This window comes from Amphimedon queenslandica, unplaced genomic scaffold (genome assembly GCF_000090795.2).
Source record: "Amphimedon queenslandica unplaced genomic scaffold, v1.1 AMPQUscaffold_13495, whole genome shotgun sequence".
Lineage (NCBI taxonomy): Eukaryota > Metazoa > Porifera > Demospongiae > Haplosclerida > Niphatidae > Amphimedon > Amphimedon queenslandica.
The window spans coordinates 146,711-169,541 of NW_003546269.1; the positions used below are offsets into that span (position 1 = coordinate 146,711).

Below are 22,831 nucleotides of genomic sequence, written 5' to 3' on the forward strand. Positions count from 1 at the left end.
TATCATACAAAACACACACACACACACAGAACATGTACAATACATATATACACACACACACATAGATGCATCACTTGTATTACATCCTAAATTTACATTTCTACAGGAAGCTATATGACCAGCTACTGATACATGTCTTGTTCATATTTCTCATTGTTTGTGTATGTTGTAATCAAATAGCATGCCGCCATGCCTAGTGACAGACGTTACTAAAATTAGATTCGTTACTGGAATTAGATTTGTTACTAAAATTAGATTGTTGCACCACAAATGGGCATGCTTTACATTTTATTGAATAAAACACATCACTGTGTCTTTGTTGCAATTAATTACATGTATGTCGATTGATTGATGTTTCATTTCCTTATGATATCAGGTTATAGGGAGCCATCGATTGATAAACAAACAAGAAGACATTATTGATATTTGCCATATAAGGAAACAAAATGTCAACTGCCCTCGGTATACAAAGAGGTAACACTGACTCCTCTGCTGTTGAAACCTGGAGCCGGATGGAAAAGAACGCTTTCCCGGGTGTCGAAACCCTCATTAGAAACTCACCTTCGCATCCTCAACCGGAGTACCTCTCCATTGAGGCCTCATCTTCATCTGGTAAGAGCTCTGCCCAGTCTTCTTCCCAAACAAAGCGGCACATTACCGGCGAGAGCACAGAGACGTGTACCCCGTGGGTAAGGCAGGAGTACTCTAATGACATGATCGGTTTCCACGAAGAAATCGTCCACTTTTATTCATACATGTCTCCCAAGAGGAGCGAGAGGTGTATGAGGCTTCGTGTTTTTGAGAAAGTAAAGGCAATCATACTCAAGCTATGGCCTCGTGCTCAGGTCTACCCTTTCGGGAGCTTCTGTACAAATCTCTACCTCCCAACTAGCGACATTGATATTGTCGTGTTGGGGGAGTGGCTAGCCCTGCCTCTTTTTTCTCTAGAGGATGCATTCCTAAAGGCACAGATTGCTATAGAAGATTCCATTATGGTTCTTGATAAGACGACCGTCCCCATAATAAAGTTCACCGATAGGGAAACGGAAGTAAAGGTTGACATTAGCTTTAATCAAGAGACTGGCATATATAGTGCTAACCTTATCTGTCAGTACGTCCAACAGTTTCCTTACTTACCGTATCTTGCCTTGATAGTAAAACAGTTCCTTGCTCAGCGTCAGCTCAATGAAGTCTACTATGGAGGCATCAATTCGTACAGCCTCATACTAATGCTGGTAAGTTTCTTTCAAATGCATGCCCGGAATGAAGTAGCCGATGTCTCGTCGAACCTCGGTGTCTTGCTGATGGAGTTTTTCGAGCTCTACGGAAGGACTTTCAACTATACCAAAGTGGCCATTTCTATTATAGACGGTGGGTGTTATTTTCCTAAAGAAGCGCTGCTGGACGGGATGGAGGACAGTTTATTGTATATACAGGACCCTCTTGAACAGAGGGAGAATGCTTGTCGAGGTTGTTACGGCATCATGCAAGTCAAAGCTGCTTTTGAACACGCTTACAACCTCCTCCATACCATACTGATGGCTCGGGAAGACGGGACGGCAACAAGAGGAACGTCTCTTCTAAGTCGTATCATCCAGATAAGCAAAGAAGTCGAGAGTTATAGAAACTGGACCGAAAGTACTTGGGGTTCTGCGACAATCTCATCCCCGCCTCCTTTTAGTTTGACCACACCCATCTATTCTCCGCTAGGGATTCAAGGTGCGATGATGCATCCTCCTCAGTATCTCTACTCTTCACCTTTAGCTCCAATACCTCCTCATCATTCTAGCTATTCACATCAAAAACCTGACGCTGAAGCTGCTACTAATAATTAGTATATCACACACACACACACTTACTTGTGCAAGGAGTCTTTAAATCTCTTTCAATCATCTTCTCGCCACTCTCTCTCTCTCTCTTTGTTTATATAATTATTATTATTGCTATTACTGTTATTATATCCTCTTTTTCATACAATCTTCTGCTCTTTTTTATTTTAGGATTTTTGTGGCACATGTGTAACCATATTGTACTACATTTTCATTTTAGGCTATATCTCTCTCTCATGGTTTTTCTAAATTTTATTTCCATCTATCACTCACTCTTTTGTCTTTCTTTTTGTCCTTGTTCATCCCTTCCCCAACCCCTCTCTTTCTTTATAATTTTTCTATTGTTTTTCCTCTTGGTATTTGTTCTTTTTAAGGTGGGCATTAAATGGAAGACGGAGGAGGAGGAGGAGTTTAAGAAGACGATCATTGATTGGTGGTTAGTGTGTGGGCGTGGATTATGTTGTTTAGCGGAACTTTAAAATACAATGTACTGTATATCAAATAATTCATTAACATGTACGGTTGTAATATTGTCTCCATATTAACAATCATTAATTATTATTATTATTATTATGAAAGTGTATTAATATTTTATCAGCAAAATGTCTTCAACTTTCTCTTGTACATTATTATTATTATTATTATTATTATTATTATTATAAAATGAATTACTTTCATCATTTTTGAAAGTAAAAACAAACTCGTTAACATACGTAGGCGTATTTAATGCCACCCAGCTGCTAACGAAATGACAATTATCACATAAACTCGTAACCAAGGAAGTCCTCATTAATTATGCGTGCATGCGTTTTTTAGGAACCATTCTATATAAAGATACTAAAACGATTAGTATAGCCCATTCACTCTATCTGGTAGAGATGAGTGATAGAGGGGTAAGGGGAGTTGAAGATCCTACCTTAAATGTTAAGGTAAGTGCGGATAATGTACATGTATGTATACATGTGCATGTTAAAGGGAATTTTAAGAGTGGGGTAATGCGCTAGGCCGGGAGTTGTAAAAGACATGTATCTATCATAACACGAAATTCATGAGGTGCAATTCAGTGCCGATTGCACCACATGATTGCAAGCAGTTGCAGCCTGTTTCTCTAACATTAGCAGAAGGATATTCATTACCCATTTCACCGATAGTGTTATCATTATGATTGTCATTATCAAAATTCAGTCTTATCACATGTATCTTTAATAATATTTACGAGCTGACTCTGCAAATACGTGCAAAATAGTGTGCGATGTATATTCTGCAGTCTTTGTAGAGCTAGTTACCTAGTATAATCCATGTATACTTGAATAACTTGATGTTGTATACATGTACTTGCAGCTTTGGCCTAAAGTATTATTCTCAACGAATTTGCATGCACATAGACTTGTTCATGTAAGAAATAGATTGTCACTAATCAGTAGCTGGCCATAATTGGTCCTAGCAAGTCAGACCTGAAAATTGATAGCATTTTAACAGTCGGCCCAAATAAAGTCATCGAGACATTCCTTGATTAATTAATTATTAATAAAATAATTCTTTATTCACTTTTAAGAAGGTTTCTGTTGAAGATTTGAGTGGAGATGGTGACCGAAAGTTGAAGACGAATCCATTTGAAGCAGAAGGATCTGGTACTAGCGTACAATGGCCACCGATTGCAGTATGCTATGAGAAAATGAGCAGTGACATCTTCTATTTGGATCTTTCTTCTTTAGGTTGATTATCCAGCTGAGCTTCAGAGCCTTAAAGATGCCATACAAGAAAAAGAAGAAACTCATTTGCTTGAGATTTCAAAGTATAAGGAATCCAGTGAGAAGCAGCTGGAGACTATTGACAAGCTGCAGAATAAAGTGAGGAAGAGTCTGTCTTGTTTGGTTTTTATTTTTTCTCTTTAGGTTTCAGAATACAGGACTCTGTGCTTTGAACTTGAAAATAAACTAGACAATCTATCAAAAATTAAATCTGAACAATCACAGGTGCTTAGAGTACATATACATAATGCATTTAAATTGTGCATGTATTTTTGTAATATAATATTCATGTGTTTTTCTAGTTTCCTTCAGAAACTATCAAGAAGCTGGAGACAAGAGTTAAGGAATTGATGAAGGAGAAGGAAGACAATGAACGTAGTTATATGGATGAGATACAATCAATGATACTTGATAACAACAAGCAAACACATCGGTATATTTAACAACACACTTAAATTTATTTTAATAATGGATTCTTAATTGGCTCTCTCTCTCAGTTCTCTCCAGCTGTCAGCCAGTAATACCACTCTCCTGAAGCAGCTGGAAGATTCCCAAGAGATTATTAAAGAACTGAGAGCCAGCAACGAGAAACTGACTGAAAGGAACAAATCGATCTCTCTGGCAGAGAAAAACAAAGTGAGATAATATTGGTATTGCATTTGTGTCCATTTACTACATTGAATTGGGTATTATGCCTATACATGTACATATAGGCTAGTGCAGTAAACAGTATTGTTGGAGTTAAAAATAAAGCAGCTGTACTGAGGACTGATTTTGAAATAATGAAGGAAGAGTCAACTAAGTGAGAGTGGATGTGTATACATAATGTGTATAATTGATGTCCATGTACATGTACATGTATTATAATTATTTTAAAGGGAGATACACGAACTGAATGAAAAGATGAAGCTTCTAGCAAGAGAAATGAAAGAGCACATGGAGGAGAAGATGAAGGAACAGAAAACAACACAAGAACAGATGAGAGTAAAAAATTGAACATTGCATGTACATCAGGGTTTCCTACAGGGTTTCCTCCAAAATCGGGTCAAAGTCCCTATACATGGTCTTGGGCTAAATTTTACCAAAAGTGACTAGTAGAAAATTCTCCATTTTTATAACTTTTTCTGATACATATACATGTTCTTATGTTGTGTAGAAAGTTTGAACTGATTCTGATCAAAATTGGATTTTTTATGAACTTTTAAAGTTGCTCCGAAATTGAGGCAAAGTCCCTGTACTATAGTACAGGGATTTTGACCAAATTTCACGAAAAATGAAAAGGCGAGAATTTTCTATTTTTATAATGTTATCTGATACATATACATGTACTTATGTTGTGTAGAAAGTTTGAGCTGATTCAGATTAAATTTTGATTTCTTACAAATTTTTACATACATTTACATGTACATATATTTATTCATGCATGTAGGTTTTTACTGAAATTTCAACACTTCAAGAAGATTACGCTCTACAATTGGAGACATACAAAGATCTTGTCGAAGAGCTGGAGACAGAGCTAGCATCAGTCAAAGAGTTGAAAGAAGAAGCGGAACAAAAAGTATTCGAAGCAGTTAAAAAATCCGAAGATCTTGTAAGTCATGCTTGCTTAGTGTACTGTGTACATTGGTAAAGAAGGACTCATTTGAAATTTAAATGCTTTAGGATTGTTTTAAAATAAGTGATTACTAGCCTATGCCAAGTTATTTCTCTGCCAATAAAATAGATACATATCAGTTGCCAAAGAATTCGTCATTTCAATTAATGTCTGCTTTGTATGCTGTAGGAAGCACAGATTGTTGCATTGAAAAATGAGAAGACTATAGTTGCTGGGATTCGTGACAGAGATATTGAGACATTACAAGATGCTCTGCTAAATGTAACTAGACTTTTTGTGGATGGAGAGAAAGTAACAGTCGACCTTGTAAGTTTATAGTATAATAACGACATACCCGGTACATGTACATGTACATGTATATACATATATGGGAATAGTATGACATATATGTGAATGGTGATTAATGGTATGATTTTGAGGCATTTAACTCTTTGATTGCTGATAATTGTAGCTAATTGAGCAAATACTACTTATGGAGTCAGCAATGTTTTGTGATAAATATTATAATAGTCACACTATAAATTAATTCCTTTTTATTGAGCTCCATTGGATCATCATTAAGTCAAAGGTCAAAAGGTCATATATAATCTTTATGCTTTTTTACATCCATATGTGTGCATGCATCATGTAATCAGTATCAAGTAAACTTTAACATTGAATAATGTACATGTAAATGCACATGTACTGTAGCTCAACAATCATATTTAAATTTAATTTGCTGTTTTGCTGTTGTTTGAAATTTCAAAATTCAATTCAAAAATTGTTTCGTTTTTTGTTCAGTTTAAAGATGATGTGGATGAAGGCTGTGATTGGATAATGTCCACGGTTACAAATGGATTCAATTCACTTCACTGCACTATAGAGAAACAGGAGACAGAGCTAGTTATAGCTGAAGAGAGAGTTGCTGAATTAACTTCACTTCTGATGAACGAGAAGGATCAAAAAGTTGAGACTTATTCTGCTGCCGGACTGATGAAGAGAGAATTGAATATTTGGTGAGTGATAATGAATATGAGCAAATTAGCACAATGCTCTATGGGATCTGGTGTAATAGTGTTATATTCTCACCTTATACTTTACTCCTCCTCTTTCCTTTTTTATGAAAAAAACATTCTCTTTATCTTTTTCTTTCTTCTTTTAGTCAAAGTCAATTGAATGAACTCTCTCAAACAAAAGTACAGCTTCAAGGACAAATTGAGAACATTGTCAGGTTAGAGAAGTAAAAATGGCTTGCAATGAAAATCCTCTTTCTTTCTACAGTCAAAAGATGGAAGTTGATTCTAAACTATCAGAATACCAAGAGTCCCTTGCCCTCTTAGAGGCCGAGAGATCCGAGACTTTAGAGGCTCAGGGTTCTCTCGAGAAGAGGATCAAAGATCTTGAGAATGAAACAAAGGGTATTCAAATGGATAAGGAAGGGCTCGAGGCTGAAATGACCAAGAAGAAGTACATGGTTGCTAGGCTCCAGCAAAGCATCAACCAGTCACAGAGAGAAGTAAAGGAGCTACAGGATAAACTCTCTTCTCTCAAGACGGAGAAGATGGACATGGAGAAAGTAATGTTTGATACAAAGTCAAAAGTCAGTATGCTGGAGCTAGAAAAAGACTTGCTAGAGAAGGAGCTGAAGGATGTGCAGCAATCAGAGCAGACATTGCTGGAAAGAATGGTAGAGTTTCAACAAGCCAACTCAATACTGGAGTCAGAGAAGAGAGCATTGCAAGAATCACTGGACAATATGTCGGCAAAACAGAATAAGCTTGATAGAATGAACAGTGTATTAGTAGAGAGGAAACAAAGCCAGGATGATGAGGTGGAGAGACTTCGATCTACCAATAGACTTCTCACTGATCAGGTAGATACTCTAGATAAGAACCTTCAAGAATTGGAATCAATTTGCGTCAGACTACGCAAAGAAAAGAGCTCTCTCAAACAAGAGGCGATACTACTCAACGAAGCTTTTGTGAAGACTCGTAGCACCTTGTCGGAGGTTCAGATACAGCGTGGCCAGCTGAATCAGTCTGTGGCTAAGATAGTACAGGAGAAAGCTCTCCTTGTCCAAGAGAAGATACAACTTGCTTCCAATATAGCTCATTTGGAGGAATCACTCAAGTGTAGCCTACAGACTATAGCAATCCTCTCTAAAGATAAGGATGATTCAGAGATCAGTCTGAAGGAGTTGTCGGGAGAGCTGGAGAGCTCTCGTGATAAGGTTTTTCAACTAGAGAACTCTATTATTACACTCAGAGAGGAGAAACAGAGCGAGGCAAAGGAGAGCAAGGAGGCATTTGAAGCGTTTCAGGTTAAAATGGCCTCCGAGATTGATAAGAGTAAGGAAGAGGCTCAAAAATTAAAGGAAGAGCTGCAGATTAAGATTGCAGGGTACGAAAAATCTCTCTCTACTTGCAAGAAATCTCACGAACTTGAAATAAGTGAATTGAAGGGCAACCATTCACAGGAAGTCATGTCACTCATCAAGAATCATGAGACAATGGTTGCAAAGCTTCAAAATGAATTGGAGGAGTACAAGAAAGAGTCTGAAGCTGCTATTGGGAAGGCAGTCCAAGATAAGGAAGCTACTGTCGTTGGAATGGAGAAAGAGAAAGACTTGATGGTTGAGAGATTGGAGCTTGAGATAAAGAGGGAAAGAGAAAAGTCCAGCGAGTTGGAACAAGAGAAGAAAGAACTTGAAGTTCGGACTTCTGAGCTGACAGTAAGGAGATGGAATATTTTATTGATTTATTCTTTGTCTTAGGACCAGTTAAAAGCATCGGAAGAGAATGCTGAAACTTTATCTAAAGAACTAAACTACATTGAAGGACAAATACAGAAATTGCAAACTATTTTAGATGAAGTGAAGTAAGCAGATGACTTTAATAAGTTGTCATTATCATTATTATTATCATTATTATTATAGAAATGATGCTGAAGGTGAAATTAATCAGTTGAAAACTGATTTGAGCAACTCTGCCAGCAAAGTGATTGAATTAGAAGAAAAAACTGCCAACCTCCTTCTTGCCATCAAGCATCACGAAAATAACACTTCATCTGCTAAGAAACAGCTTCAAGAGGCACAAGATATACTTGACAGGCACCTGAAGGAGACACAGAGGCTAATGACTGATAAACAAAGTCTTGAAAGGCAACTGGGAAATATTCAGAGTAATTATGCGCAGGCTTTTCAAACCATTAGTCAGTATGAAGAGAAATTTAGCGAGAGAGAAGAGGAGAAGAATCAAGCGCTTGGTGAGGGAAGGAGGTTGAGAAAGTTGCTTCAGTTTTCTGAGCAAGCACTGGCTAAGTTGACGGATGATCACAAACAGCTTGAAGGCTCTTACACGACCTCACAAAAAGAACTTAATCTCTCACGATTGCAAGTGAGGAGTTTGAGAGAGGAATTGAGGGAAGGCCAGCAGGTTATTGAAGAATATAAACATAAAGTGGCTGATTTGGAAGGTCGACTCAGTGTTGCCATGTCAGGGTTTGTTTCCAAGGAAGAGGATCTTAAAAACGCTCTGGAGATGATTCAAAGCCTTCGTGGCGAATGCTTTGATTTGAAGACGTCTTTGGAGTCTTCTAAATCTGAGTCAAGGGGTTTCTCTGATGAGGTTGCATTGCTTAAGGTGAAGCTTGAGGACCTGAAAGTTCAAAGGTCAGAGATTGTCAATACAGTGCAAAGCCTTGAGGAGAGTTTTGAGACGGAAAGAAAAAACAATCAAAGCCTAAGGCAAGAGATAGCAGCTGTTAAGGTAGCAAAGAGTCAGAGAGAAGAAGAACTGGTTGAACTCGTGAAAACTTACCAGGAACTCCGCTCCCTTCATCATCAGTTCATTGCAGCTCTTGAGGGTAATCTTGATCCAGAGCTAGCCAGCGAGTTTGAGTCTGCTACTAATGTTGATGAATATGTTGCCGAAGCTAAAACCAATCCTAACACGACCATCCTCCTGTCATCATTGGTCTCTGGCTCTTTAGAAAGTGGGACAGCAAGCCCTGGTGTTACTTTGACCTCTCCTTTACCACCTCCTCCACTTTCTACAAGCCCCATTACTAAGAGCCCAGAGACGCTGGCTAGCTTTGTCTCTAAGCTTCAGAATAATTTGCTGAGCCTTAGAAAAGCTAAAGAAAGCATTAAGGGAGAGCTTGAGGAGAGTGTGACAAGAATGGCAGCATTGTTTGAGCAAAAAGAAGCTGCAGAGAAGCAAGTCCAGAGGTTGATGTCGATAAACAGGGAGAAGGATGGATCACTTCAAGTAGCACTCAAGACTAACTCAGAGCTACAAAGCACCATTGATTCACAAATAAATGAGATAAGAGAGCTAAGTCTTAAAATTGATGAGGTTTGTAATCTACAGCGAAGGACTGCAGAGGAGTTGGATCTGTGTCGTGTTAAAAACCAAGCTGCCGTTATCCAGCTCAGCAAACTCTCCGACCACCAGGTCCTGCAGGAGATTGAGAAGAAGGAAATGCAGAGTGAATTGAACAAAGCAAAACTGACGACAGTCCTTCAGGAGAATGAGCTTATGAGACTCAGTAAAGAGAAAGAGAAATGGGCAATGCTGGAAATGGAGCGAGAGACAAAGCTACGGAATTTCGAAGAAGAGAAATACGGCATGGAACTGATTAGTGTTAAGACTAAATCTGAGATTAAAGAGTTAGAGAAAAAGCTTTGTAAAGCTATAGAGAGTAGAGAAGAAATACTTGCTGCTTATAAAAGCCAGCAAGAAGTGGGTAGGGGGCTGGAGAGAGAGAAGGAAACTCTAATGTCAAATTCTTTAAAGACTGAAGAGTTATTAAAGCGAGAGATTCAAGATTTAACAAAGACAAAGGTAGGATATGAGAAGGAATTGTCAAAGCTACAAGACGAAATGAACAAATTGAAATTAAAGATGGTTCAGTCGGAGTCTGCCCGAAAAGAATCAGAAAGAAAAATGACAACTCTCCTAGGCAAATTTGAGGAAATAAAATTGGAGAAATCATCTGCTGCAGAGAAAGCAGATGAAGAGAAAGGTCTGAGGGATATTTTGATAAAACAGGTCAACGTTTTAAAGAGCAAACTTGAAAGAGAAATCCTCAACAATTCTTCATCAAAAGAAGCTATAGGCCACCTTCAGAAAGAGATAGAAAGAAAGAAGAGAGAGATTTGTGCTTCCAGAGAGGAACTTCGCAAAGCTAAGCATGAGATAAGTGCACTGATCATACGGCAGACTGAGTTTAAGAATACGCTGTCAGCAAGTTACAAGCTCAACACTGATCTTGCTGCAAAGATTGAGGAAAAGGAGAAAAAGCATCAGAAAGAGTAAGTTCTAATAAGTATGTGTATTTATGCTGTGTAGAAAGTTTGAGCTGATTCTGGTCAAAATTAAATTTTTTACAATTTTTTAAAGTTACTCAAAAATCAGGCCGAAGTCCCTGTACTATAGTACAGGGATTTTTGTCAAATTTCACCAAAAATGAAAAGGTGAGAATTCTCCATTTTTATAACTTTATCTGATGCATATACATGTACTTATGTTGTGTAGAAAGTTTGAGCTGATTCCGATCAAAATTAAATTTTTTACAAATTTTTAAAGTTACTCAAAAACCAGACCAAAGTCCCTGTACTATAGTACAGGGATTTTGACAAAATTTCACCAAAAATGAAAAGGTGAGAATTCTCCATTTTTGTAATGTTATCTGATGCATATACATGTACTTATGTTGTGTAGAAAGTTTGAGCTGATTCCGATCAAAATTAAATTTTTTACGAATTTTTTAAGTTACTCAAAAATCAGGCCAAAGTCCCTGTACTATAGTACAGGGATTTTGACGAAATTTCACCAAAAATGACAAGGTGAGAATTCTCCATTTTTATAATGTTATCTGATGCATATACATGTACTTATGTTGTCTAGAAAGTTTGAGCTGATTCCAATCAAAATTAATTTTTTTTACAAATTTTTAAAGTTACTCAAGCTTATCCTGTATTTATAGTTGCATGTACGGTGTATGTGTATTTTATCATCGTCATTTTCATTATAGGTTGCAGGTACTTCAGCAGGGACAAAAGAAAGACGAGAATATGTTAAAGATCAGTCAAAAACTATTCCAGACCCAGTGGGAGGGAAAAGAATCCGAATACAAAAACCTGATAAAACAATTGGAAAAGAAAGTGAGAAAGAGAGAGAGAGAGAGAGAAAGAGAGAGAGAGAGAGAGAGAGTGAGAGAGAGAGAGAGAGAGAGAGAGAGAGAGAGAGAGAGAGAGAGAGAGAGAGAGGAGAGACAACCAATTCATTTCATTATGTTTAGGTACAATTACTGGATGAGTCACTGATCCAATTGAAGGTTTCACGAGATGAAATTATATCCAAAGCAGACAAACAAGACAAAGCCATAGCAACGTTTCACAAATACCTCTCACACGAGAGACCCTCGTCCACTGAAAGGCCTCATGGTAGAGGAGGGGAAGTTCAAGTATCGTTGCACCATGGATACTTATCAGATACAAGTATATAACATTAACAATAATAATAATCAACAGAATCACTTGTTTATTAACATAGTATAATAGTATGAACAAGGATTATAGCTTAATAGTAGCATGTGTCATTATTGACTATTGATTAAATATCGTTTAAAAAAAAGCGAAAGAAAAAAGAGAGAAAACAAGAAGAGACGACATACATGTACATGTAGCAGCTATACTAGCTATCATGATGACTTTATGACTAGTTGCACTATAAATACAAAACTAGCAAAGAGTACGAAAGGTGCTATGTTCCACAGTAGCGATATACATGTACTTAAAAAGTTATTCTCTTCGGCTTGCTTATTTCTTCCTGCTAGTTGATGTCCTCCGGCATATTGTTCTAATTTTTCTTGCTCTTCTTTCTCTCGTGCTTCTTTCTCTTTAAGTTTCTCCTTTATTTCCTATACAGAGGGAGAGAGAGGAGAGAGAGAGAGGAGAGAGAGAGTGAGAGAGAGAGAATACAAAAGATAAGGAAGAAGAGAAGGAATGTCATCAGTAAAAGGTACTATGTCCTCTTACCAACACCAGCTCAGGAAACAGCTTGTTAAACACGTGATCTTCAAGATTAAAAGTCCAGCTGTTGACAGCCAGCTGCTTCTTCTCTTCATCAGACGATCTTACACTACCAACCGTCGGTGATGCCTCCACCTTTAAAAGAGAGAGAGGGGGAGAGAAAGGAGAGAGAGGGGGAGAGAAAGGAGAGAGAGGGGGAGAGAAAGGAGAGAGAGGGGGCAATGTTTACTATCAGATAGTGATGACAAATCAAAATAACTCATGTATACATTATGTAATCCAAACTCTCTTCCTCCCTTACCATAAAACTAAGTAGTCCCGTTAAAATAGTGGCCACGGACCAGGCCGGGTTCCACGTGTCCGGATGAAAGTCTGATATCGATAGACAGAGTCTCTTGTTTGTTGCGAATCGACCGTTGGGAGTTATCATCAAGATCCGCGGAGGTTTGAACGGATAATCCGGAGGAAAGACCAATTTCCCATGATAGTAACCACCTGGAAGACCAATCACGTGACAGTCACGTGATATACTGTGAACTTACCATGATAAGGAGTTCCTTCTGGACCTTTGACACAATATCTCCTACAGAGAAACACAGAAAACTAATCAATAATTGTACTAGTCTATATTCTTTCATACCATTCTAGTATGTTTGATTCTATTGGTGCTGCTTCAATGTAAGGGACCGGGTCTTTCTTTAGTCTCTTGTAGTCCTGGGTCAGCCTCTTTATAGAGGTGGGAGACGCCATTGATGAACAATGACGGTAGCAAGTTTACGCTTTTCTCAGCAAAAAAAAAAAATTTTTGTTAGCCACGCCCAAAAGTTTTGATGACGTCAATTGATATCACATCCGGTTTCGTGCTCAGTCACGCCCACTTTGCACTTAACCACGCCCATTGAAATTTTTCTAATTAATTTTGAGTCTGTTTGAGATAATTATTTCTTAGAGTTGAATTCTTTCTTTCTTTCTTTTTAAAAATGTCTGAGGAACTCTCCCACCAGTTGGAAGGAAAGCAAGGGCTAGAGCAGTTCCTACTGTTAGCCAAGACAGCAACAGGGGCAGCTGCCTCCCAGCTAATAATGGACGCCATTAGTTCTAAAGGTAACTATATATATATATCATTATTAATTCTATTTGTATATTGGTGATAGGTGTGTATGTCTTCAGTGAGTTGCTAGAGATGGAGAATATCCAGTCGCTTAAAGGGACGGAACATGAATCATATCTTGAGCTGTTAAGAATATTCGCTTACGGAACTTACTCCGATTACAAGAGTAAGAGGGAGGAGCCTGTAATATTATTATTATTATTATTTTATTTATTTTTAGATAATTTGAATTCATTGCCACGCCTCTTACCGGCTCAGTTAATTAAAATAAAACATCTCACGATTTTATCACTTGCGTCAAAGAACAGAGTAAGATGAGGTCTGGTGAGATTTTTTAGTGACGTCCCTTTTTGTCTTAGACTCTCTCTTATTCAACTCTTCTTGAAGAACTTGAAGTTAATAATGTTAGAGAATTAGAGGTAAGATAGATATTATTATTATTGTTATATTATTATTGTCATTTAGGATTTAATTATTGAAGCAATTTACAGAAATATTTTACATGCAAAATTAGATCAAAGTAATCATCAAGTAAGAAAAATACATTTATTAAATTAATTATTTATTATTAAATTTTACCAGCTTGAGATCGACTCCTTTATTGGGCGGGACATACAGTTGGAGCAGCTGGACAATATGCTGGATAAACTAGACCAATGGTATGTGAATTGTATCATGTGACTGTGTCATGTGATTGTCTGTCAGGTGTTCAAATTGTGCGTCTGTTATACAAATAATGGAGCAGGAGATGGTTCGGGCAAACGAATTGAAAAGTAACAACAACAAGCAGAAGGAATCACTTGAGCAAGAGGTGAGAGAGGGAGAGAGAGAGGGAGGGAGAGAGTACCATAGCTATAGGAGCAGTAATAAGTTCTTTTCTAATTTTAGATCAAGTCTCTACGACAGGCTGTATCAGTGGCTCAAGACTTTGACCAGCAGACGACTTCATCTTCTGAAGCTTTTGATAGTCAGCATAAATTCCAAAAGAAAGGGTCAGCTTTTATTAATTTCGTCTACTCTTGAATTCATGTTTTATACAGGCTTAGGGGAAGCCTTGCAAGATCTAAGTCGTGACTTTATTATTAATTTTTAGTGTAAACTAGTTGTGTTGTTCAATTACTTTAAAATCTATTATCATCAAGAGTACTCATCAATAATACACTAACAATTGACATTACACTAAAATCCTTTATGGTACGGTATATTCTATACCAAATTTATTTTTCACTACTACTTCGTCATTAACTTAATTTTAATTATAATCAAAGAGAAAATGAGAATTACTAATAAATAATTATGCTATCATAGATAATACACTAAAAATTGACACTAAACTAAAAATCCTATAATATAATATCATGGTATATCCTATAATAAATTTATTATAATCAATAAGAATTACTGAGAATTACTAATAATATTCTGTCATTTATTGGACAAGTGGAGCTTGCAAAGAGGAGGAAGACCCAGTGGGTGGGGTAGCCACACCCCCACAAAGCTTCTCCAAAATCTTGTGTGGATTAATAGTAACGGTTTTAGTGCAATTGTTAGTTTTATAAATACCAACAAGGCGATCGGCCAACTCGAACATGTTATCACGAAGACTTATAATTATAAACTGGGCATTCTTTGTTCTCTCCTACAAAAAGAAAAGAGAGAGAGAGAAAGGAGGTGAATTTTAATTAGAATTTAATTTTAATCTTCTTCGTGTTCTTATACTTTAATGTAATTGGCAACTATGGATACGTTTTTGAAGTCCAAAGCAGCATCTATCTCGTCCATAACATATAAAGGACTCGGCTTGTAATGATGAAGAGCAAAAACCTTACGAGAGAGAGGGAGAGAAGAAAAATAAGAAATAAAAACTACATAAAAACTCCCTTGACAAGAGTATGATGACTATATCATTATATTACTAGTGCTAGAGAACTGAGTGTTTTCTCTCCTCCGGAAAGGTTTGAGATGTTCTTCCAGCTCTTCCGAGGAGGTCTGACACTCAACACGATACCCTCTGAGAACGGATCCATACTATCAACCAGTTCTAACTCAGCATCACCTCCTAGCGTAATCATCTGAAGAGAGAAGGAGCAGAAGAAAAAATAATAAAATAAAGGAAGGTAGAAAACATACATGTATGATTGTACATGTATATACTTGGGAATTTTTAAGGGTGGCTAAATTTTGTAGCTTCCAAAAAATAATCAAACACACAGCCTTAAAATGAGGCTGGCACTTTCCAACATTTCCAGCTGTACTACAGCAAATACTAGTAAATATACTTCTTCTCTGACCTGATACATTTCCTTCAGTTTTATTGATATAATGGTGAATCCAGACATGAATTCGTCTAGTCGCTTGCTCCTCAATCCTTCATACTCTCCTCTCACTTGGTCTCTCTCTTTCGTAACGTCAGTTAGCTCCTGTAATCGCTCGCTGTACAAAGCTTCCTACAATTAAAAACTATTATTCCTTTAATAATGGTGACACTATTTTTAACAGCCCCTTGATGAAATACAGGCAGTACATGTAATTAAAAGTGGTCACTCTTGAAGGTAGTAAAAGTTTAAGACGCATATTAATGACCTTTCTTTTAAATTCTTCAATGGCGGCCATGTTAGGTGACATCTGCTTCAGTTCCTCTTCTAGCATTGTAATCTGATACTCGACATCTTTCTTGTTCAGCAGTGACAGCTCTTCTTCAGTCAATTCTGGTAATTCTTTATCTTCCAATGACAGAGCATTTATCTAAGAGGTACACATGTATATATATCAGGTATAAAATGTAATAAAATTTTGGGGTGATTTCAGAGCTACTTTTTGTCTTGGGTATTTTTCAGAATTTTGGCATTTTCTTAAAATGGCCGCAACTCAAAAAATTGAAGTCGGAATCAGCTCAAACTTTCTACACAGCATAAGGACATCAATATGTATCAGAAAACGTAATAAAAATTGGGGGTGATTTTTTAGCCATTTTTTGGAAAAAACCATGGGCTATAGTACAGGGATTTTTTCAGATTTTGGCCCGTTTTTTAAAATGGCCGTAACTCAAAAAATTGAAGTCGGAATTAGCTCAAACTTGCTACACAGCATAAGTACATCAATATGTATCAGAAAATGTAATAAAAATTGGGGGTGATTTTTTAGCCATTTTTTGGAAAAAACCATGGGCTATAGTACATAGATTTTTTCAGATTTTGGCTCATTTTTTAAAATGGCCGTAACTCAAAAAATTGAAGTCGGAATTAGCTCAAAATTGCTACACAGCATAAGTGCATCAATATGTATCAGAAAATGTAATAAAAATTGGGGGTGATTTTTTAGCCATTTTTTGGAAAAAAACCATGGGCTATAGTACAGGGAGTTTTTCAGATTTTGGCCTGTTTTTTAAAAATGGCCGTAACTCAAAAAATTGAAGTTGGAATTAGCTCAAACTTTCTACACAGCATAAGTGCATCAATATGTATCAGAAAATGTAATAAAAATTGGAGGTGATTTTTTAGCCATTTTTTGGAAAAAACCATGGGCTATAGTACAGGGAGTTTTTCAGATTTTGGCTCGTTTTTTAAAATGGCTGTAACTCAAAAAATTGAAGTCGGAATTAGCTCAAACTTGCTACACAGCATAAGTGCATCAATATGTATCAGAAAATGTAATAAAAATTGGGGGTGATTTTTTAGCCATTTTTTGGAAAAAAACCATGGGCTATAGTACAGGGAGTTTTTCAGATTTTGGCCTGTTTTTTAAAAATGGCCGTAACTCAAAAAATTGAAGTTGGAATTAGCTCAAACTTTCTACACTGCATAAGTGCATCAATATGTATCAGAAAATGTAATAAAAATTGGGGGGTGATTTTTTAGCCATTTTTTGGAAAAAACATATAAGCTATATAATAGCTTTGGGTGTTTTTAGAATTTTGGAGTTTTTTTTAATGACCGTAACTTAAAAAATCTAAGTCAGAGTCAGTTCATACAAGAACACTGATTCTCTGCTACTCAATCCTGCTATGAACGTACTTCTTGCTGAAAGTGTTTTATTTTTTGTCTGTTCTCCTTCACTTTAGCACTGTACTGGTTCATCTCATGTTTCAAATCCACCAGCTGCTCATTGAGTGACTGCAACTCTTTTTCTTCCACATCAATCTCAGCTTTCATATTCACCAACGACTCCTCGTATTGCTTTAATGTCTCCTAAAAAATACACAATACAGTGTAACCTCCTGCTATTGTGGACACTCTAAAATAAGGAGGCCTCTATAATGAGGACAGGTAGTATCAGTCCCAATACAATAGTAATGTGTATTAATGAACCTCTGAAATAAGGACAGGTTCATAATCAGGAGCTAGGGTGTTATTGGGTCCCAAGGTGTCCAGAATAGACAGGTTTGCCAACATCACATGCAACATGTACAATGTATCATTATTATTATTATTATTATTATTATTATTATTATTGTTTTAATTTATTTTTATTACTTGAGTCTCTTCCTGCTTTCCTACTACTTCCTTTGCCTTCTCCTCAATGTCTGACATTTCTTCTTTAATTCCTTCTATCCTCTTCTCAATCTCTTCTATCTCTCCCTCCAGGGACCCCACCTTATCGCGGCACTTCTTAGTATTCCTGTTAAAAAACCGGTTTGACTGGTTTTTAATATAAATTCAGATTTATACCTTTCGGCTGTTTTAATGGCTACCCTGCTCTTTGTAATGGTCGCATTAGCTGAATTAAGCTCTTTGTCAATACGATCAATTTGATCCTGTGTATAGAATATAAGTTTAAATGAAGATGGACAGCTGGTCAAATATTACCTGCTGCCCTTTAATCCGTGACTCGCCAATTCTCATTATTTCTTCGTGAAGACTAATAATAATAATAATAATAATAATAATAATAATAATAATAATAATTATTATTATTATTATTATTATTATTATTATAATTCTTCTTACATTTTCACTTTTTGATCAACTTCACTAGTATTAGCTGCAGCTGCTTCGTATTCTACACAAAAAATTTTAAAAAATAATAATAAAACAGCACATAATATTCACGACGTTTCTCGTACCTTTACAAAACTTTGCTGCCTGTTTCTCGAGCTCCTTCTCTCTCTTTGGGTCGATGTGAGTGTTCGAGTTTTTCTCTTCCAGTTCCACCAGTCGGACATTTAAACCTTTCTCCTTCTCTTTCAAAACCTTTGAAGAGCAAAAGTAAGGAATGAATCATAGAATAAAAAATAGAATTATTGGGAAATTTAATTCCCACCTCCAACTCTCTCTCTATAGTCTTGATATCTTTCTCCATTTTTGTAATTTCTTTTTTCAGTTCTCTAATCCTGGTCCCCAGGACTTCTTTCCTCTGACTCAAAACCTATTGGTCGGTTAATGTCACATGACTGAGTGATCACATGACACGTCTCACTATTGATTCCTTCTCTTCCTGGTTCAGTTTCTGCTCTAGTTGTTGCAGCTGGGATGGGGTGACATCACTCGCCAGTTTTGAAGACATCCTACCCTTCATGACTTTATTGCCACCTCCAGACATTGTCCCTGTTTTTATGTACATGTATTAAATAATTCTCTGTCTCTCCCTCCCTCTCTCTCTCTCTCCCTCCCTCCCTCCCTCTCTCTCTCTCCCCCTCCTTCTCCACCTGATGAATCAATCAATTGTCCACCCAAAGTCACAACACGATATCTCTTCCTTCCCTATATTTACAAATAACAAGAAAAGAACAAATAAACAAACAAAGAAGACATACATGTATGTATATTGTATAGTCTTAGCAAGTACATATACCACGCATTTTTACTATTTTAATGTATACATGTACACGTGACTCACTGGAAAATAAAACCTCATTATAATTCATTTATTAAAACATTAACAGCCATTATACTGCAATAGGCATACATACATGTACATGGTATATATGTTACACATTAAATATTGCTTGTCATGTACATGGATATACTATAGTTTACTTGTAATGCTATCCTAGTAGCTTGATCAAGGTCATTTGCAACAAGTGTGTCGGTAAGTGCGTAATAAAAAGCCGTTAAATATCTGTCATCTTTTACTTTGACCAGGTCAAACAATCGTGGGACATTCTCAGGACTAAAAGAGAAAACAAAAATACATATTAACACACACTTAGCACAGAGTTAGCATGGATATAATGCTATATTTAATGCGATCTTAACGCATTCTAAACAAGTACAAAGCAAAGCTACTAATGTGAAAGTTAACATGATTTAAACACGGTCTTAATTGACTTAACACACGTTTCGATTGGTGTGGTTGCTCTTTGCCTCCATTTGTCCATCTACAAAAAGAGAGATAAGAGGGAAGGGGGAGATAAATGAGTAATTATACAAATGAAATTAAACACATGTGTATCTCATGCATGTCAGAGGTTTCTTAGAAGTTGTATTCCTTGTAAATATTACAGCATTGGGTCCCTGAAGCAGATGTGGTCCCTTTTCAAGCAGCTGGACTGTCATTATAAATACCAGGTGGTAGTTACACACAATACAATTCAAAATATGAGATGTAATGATGTTGAAGATGATGATAATGTAATTACCCACTGACTAACAAACACACCGAATCATAGTTGAAATTGCATCACAGCTAATTAGGGGCTCCTAATACAAGGGGCACCAATAAACTTCCCCCACCCCTTACATAGTAACATGATTAATAATAATAATAATTTAATAATAATATATATATTTTCTTCTAGCCTTGTCGAGGCCGATGAACGTAGTAGAGCCAATATTGTTCTTCTTTAAGAACTCAACGCATGTCACTGCTGTGTCGATCGTCTCAACGACAACGTGATCAAGAGAAGAACAGGCCGTGCTAATGGCTACATCGTATTTATCATCAATTGAACCTAAATCACCCTAAAAGAGAGAGAGAGGAGAGAGAGGTAGAGGAGAGAGAGAGAGAGAGAGAGAGAGAGAGAAGAGAGAGAGAGGAGACAGAGATTGACATATATTACACAAAGGGCAGTAAAGGATCTCAAGTCATATACAATTTCAAATTTCTGATAGTAGTAGTAATTGGCAGCTGCTACCCAGTCACTGTTATCATTCCTTCCTGTGGCTTCCAAACTCTATGAAAACTACAAACCCACCGACAACCCACTTTACAATGACCCTTACCCACAGGCAGGTATACAAATACGTGTATTATGTACTTGCAATAGATGTACCAGTATGTAAGCATTCATGTAAGAATGTAATGTACATGTACATGTAGTTGTGTGATATGTTTACAGGACAAAGAGTCATTCTTGTGTAGAATGTGATTTTATGGCCTCTGTACAAAGTTAGCTCATCTCTCTCTCTCTCTCTTTTCTTTGTGTTTCTTTGAATTGACATGAACCCAAGCCTACACATATCTCCCCCCTCTCTCTCTATATATATATTTCCTTCTAAACTTACTCTATCATACTCTCCTTCTCTCTTCCTTTCTCTCTCTCTTCCTCCATTTCCTTACCAGTCTTCCCACTATCCCTGGAATACGTCCACTCATTTTCTGCTCCATCAATGCCTCCAAAACCCGACCCCTAAACGATGTCATGAACACGATACATGTAATTTAATATTCTACTTTAATTCCAGAGTTTTAAAACCCTTCACTAAATATGCCAATAAATTAGTATAAATTCACACACACACACTACATGTACATGTACATGTATGTCAAACCTCAAAACCACACACAGGATCATGGTACATGTACCTGTTCTTGTGGGCTTCAAGTGATGATTTTGCTTCCTCTAATTGTGATCTGACGCTGATCAACGACTGATTCGTTCTCTCGTTATTGTTTGATACTGATTCATACTCTCTCTCAGTTTGGATCAACTCTGATTTGAGACCAGGCAGAGCTTTAGTTAATCTCTTTAACTCACTAAAATAAATTAAGAATCAATAACTGTAATCAAACCTCACAAATTAATAACTAGATCACATGACATAGAGATCACGTGACAGAGTACTGTATAAAACATACTTTTCTTTATCTTTGCTTGTGGTTTTCATAGAGCTTAGTTGCTCTTTGACTTCTGAGAGTTGATTCTTTAGTGTAGCAAACGTTTCCTGATATAATTCGAGTTCTGACTGAGCTATATCAAACTGATAAAGAGAGAGAGAGAGAGAGAGAGAGAGAGAGAGAGAGAGAGAGAGAGAGGGAGGGGAGAGAGAGAGAGGGGAGAGAGAAAGGTAGAGTTAAAGCATTTTTTAGTAAGGGAAAGTAAAATTTGATAAATAATTAGGAGGGAGAAGAGTGTGTATAAAACAGAAGACCTCCTAATGACAGCTGCAATATATCTCATAGTATAAAAGACAAAACAGGTCACATTCCATCACTTACATTAATTGACGGTACGTCTAAATACCAGAACACACCTTTGACACAGTACACATACAAAGCAATATCATAATTATATACCAGATACATGTACATGATTGTAGTAATGATAACATCACAGTATAATAGTAATGACATGCAATAATAATAATAATAATAATTAATACATGTACATGTACATATATATATAATAATAACTCAATGATATCATGATGATATAACAAAATCGTAGTAACAATTGAACTAATGATTATAAAGTAATAATAATTCTATAACTACAAATGTGTATTAGTGTATGTATAGTGTATCATTGTAATATAAATAAGGAAGGGAATATCCTGAGATAAGAACACTCTTTTATGTAATGAGTACATGATTATATACAAATTATGAAATGTCCTGGAGCTGATGTGACTGTGTGTGTGTGTCATATACTTTTGATTTCTCCTGGTTGCTCTTTTGACTCAGTACAACCAGTTCCTTTTCCAATTCCTGAAAAAAACAACAATGACTATATCAATCTTCTCCCTCTCCCTCCTCCCCCAGCTCACCTCTTTCTCCTCTTGAAGATGCTTTGTGTCATCCTTCAGACCTACAGTAACATACGATTGCAATTAAGGTATATAGTCATGATTCAAATACATATCAATATAGGTATATTTGTATCAATACATATGTCACATGACTGTCATGTGACTGTCACACACTCACTTGCCATCACAGCTGACATTTTCTCCTCCTCCTCCTCCTTCCTTTTCTTTAAAAATAAATAAATAATTATAAAAATAACAAATTTATCGGGCGCATGTATATTACCTGGAGTATTTTCAATTTAGTCTCGGATTCTTTTATCTCTCTCTCGCTTCTTTCCGGTGTAGCTTCAAAATCCTGTAACTTCTCTCTCTCCTTCTCCAGGAGCTTCTTCGTCTTCTTCAACTGAGAGGACCCGTTCTTTAGATCCTGCCGGAGCCGAGTGTCCCTCTGCTCGCAGGCCGTGAGTTCCGACTTTAACTTATCGTTTGATTTACATAATCTATCATATTCTCTGGAAATGAGAGAAGTACAGTAAGAGCTACAGTAAATGTTATTAATAATATTATGATTACACAAGAGATAGTAATGGGTTTGAACAAAATA

General features: G+C 36.7%; 5 protein-coding genes across 7 annotated transcripts in view; 3 read left to right on the forward strand and 2 right to left on the reverse strand.

Moving 5' to 3' along the window:
• The window catches only part of LOC100634010 (non-canonical poly(A) RNA polymerase PAPD5), a 3,304-nt gene extending 994 nt beyond the window's left edge, over window positions 1-2,310 (forward strand). For both annotated transcript variants that reach the window (XM_019993438.1, XM_003384304.2), the window contains exon 3: window positions 377-2,310. In XM_019993438.1, the coding sequence (XP_019848997.1) occupies window positions 447-1,835 (1,389 nt within the window). In that variant the 5' untranslated portion in view covers window positions 377-446 and the 3' untranslated portion in view covers window positions 1,836-2,310. The remainder of the gene's footprint in view (window positions 1-376) is intronic.
• A 376-nt stretch (window positions 2,311-2,686) lies between these two features.
• LOC100641495 (early endosome antigen 1-like) lies at window positions 2,687-11,803 on the forward strand. Of its 2 annotated transcripts, none has more exons than XM_003384278.3 (17): window positions 2,687-2,758; window positions 3,385-3,489; window positions 3,545-3,679; window positions 3,725-3,805; window positions 3,883-4,013; window positions 4,078-4,216; window positions 4,294-4,382; window positions 4,459-4,564; window positions 5,010-5,171; window positions 5,364-5,501; window positions 5,976-6,190; window positions 6,337-6,405; window positions 6,456-7,905; window positions 7,948-8,051; window positions 8,110-10,488; window positions 11,211-11,340; window positions 11,478-11,803. In XM_003384278.3, exons 1-17 carry the CDS (start codon window positions 2,708-2,710, stop codon window positions 11,682-11,684), a joined length of 5,691 nt encoding a protein of 1,896 aa, XP_003384326.2. In that variant the 5' UTR covers window positions 2,687-2,707; the 3' UTR covers window positions 11,685-11,803. The 2 variants fall into 2 exon arrangements, with proteins under 2 accessions (XP_003384326.2, XP_019848993.1); XM_019993434.1 differs by having other exon boundaries at window positions 3,388-3,489.
• On the reverse strand, window positions 11,781-13,054 carry LOC109580375 (ubiquitin-conjugating enzyme E2 J2-like). Its single transcript, XM_019993440.1, has 5 exons — window positions 12,851-13,054; window positions 12,753-12,793; window positions 12,512-12,705; window positions 12,217-12,345; window positions 11,781-12,098 (listed from the first exon to the last, which is right to left on the reverse strand). The coding sequence occupies exons 1-5, from the start codon at window positions 12,958-12,960 to the stop codon at window positions 11,880-11,882; spliced, it is 693 nt and encodes a 230-aa protein (XP_019848999.1). The 5' UTR covers window positions 12,961-13,054; the 3' UTR covers window positions 11,781-11,879.
• A 31-nt stretch (window positions 13,055-13,085) lies between these two features.
• Window positions 13,086-14,465, forward strand: LOC109580374 (COP9 signalosome complex subunit 7b-like). Its single transcript, XM_019993439.1, has 9 exons — window positions 13,086-13,314; window positions 13,365-13,487; window positions 13,542-13,630; window positions 13,681-13,740; window positions 13,787-13,852; window positions 13,904-13,980; window positions 14,027-14,132; window positions 14,210-14,313; window positions 14,362-14,465. Exons 1-9 carry the CDS (start codon window positions 13,191-13,193, stop codon window positions 14,393-14,395), a joined length of 783 nt encoding a protein of 260 aa, XP_019848998.1. The 5' UTR covers window positions 13,086-13,190; the 3' UTR covers window positions 14,396-14,465.
• A 106-nt stretch (window positions 14,466-14,571) lies between these two features.
• The window catches only part of LOC100634263 (structural maintenance of chromosomes protein 4-like), a 10,151-nt gene continuing 1,891 nt past the window's right edge, over window positions 14,572-22,831 (reverse strand). Inside the window, exons 4-27 of the mRNA XM_019993436.1 lie at window positions 22,511-22,739; window positions 22,406-22,451; window positions 22,246-22,286; window positions 22,130-22,186; window positions 21,338-21,459; window positions 21,065-21,235; window positions 20,819-20,888; window positions 20,059-20,220; window positions 19,597-19,637; window positions 19,297-19,429; window positions 18,966-19,020; window positions 18,737-18,864; window positions 18,581-18,685; window positions 18,384-18,510; window positions 18,268-18,319; window positions 18,127-18,178; window positions 17,989-18,074; window positions 17,794-17,938; window positions 17,335-17,508; window positions 15,905-16,066; window positions 15,613-15,768; window positions 15,238-15,393; window positions 15,041-15,145; window positions 14,572-14,960 (exon numbers count right to left, since the gene is read on the reverse strand). Coding sequence (XP_019848995.1) covers window positions 14,751-14,960; window positions 15,041-15,145; window positions 15,238-15,393; window positions 15,613-15,768; window positions 15,905-16,066; window positions 17,335-17,508; window positions 17,794-17,938; window positions 17,989-18,074; window positions 18,127-18,178; window positions 18,268-18,319; window positions 18,384-18,510; window positions 18,581-18,685; window positions 18,737-18,864; window positions 18,966-19,020; window positions 19,297-19,429; window positions 19,597-19,637; window positions 20,059-20,220; window positions 20,819-20,888; window positions 21,065-21,235; window positions 21,338-21,459; window positions 22,130-22,186; window positions 22,246-22,286; window positions 22,406-22,451; window positions 22,511-22,739 — 2,785 coding nt within the window. The 3' untranslated portion in view covers window positions 14,572-14,750. The remainder of the gene's footprint in view (window positions 14,961-15,040; window positions 15,146-15,237; window positions 15,394-15,612; window positions 15,769-15,904; window positions 16,067-17,334; window positions 17,509-17,793; window positions 17,939-17,988; window positions 18,075-18,126; window positions 18,179-18,267; window positions 18,320-18,383; window positions 18,511-18,580; window positions 18,686-18,736; window positions 18,865-18,965; window positions 19,021-19,296; window positions 19,430-19,596; window positions 19,638-20,058; window positions 20,221-20,818; window positions 20,889-21,064; window positions 21,236-21,337; window positions 21,460-22,129; window positions 22,187-22,245; window positions 22,287-22,405; window positions 22,452-22,510; window positions 22,740-22,831) is intronic.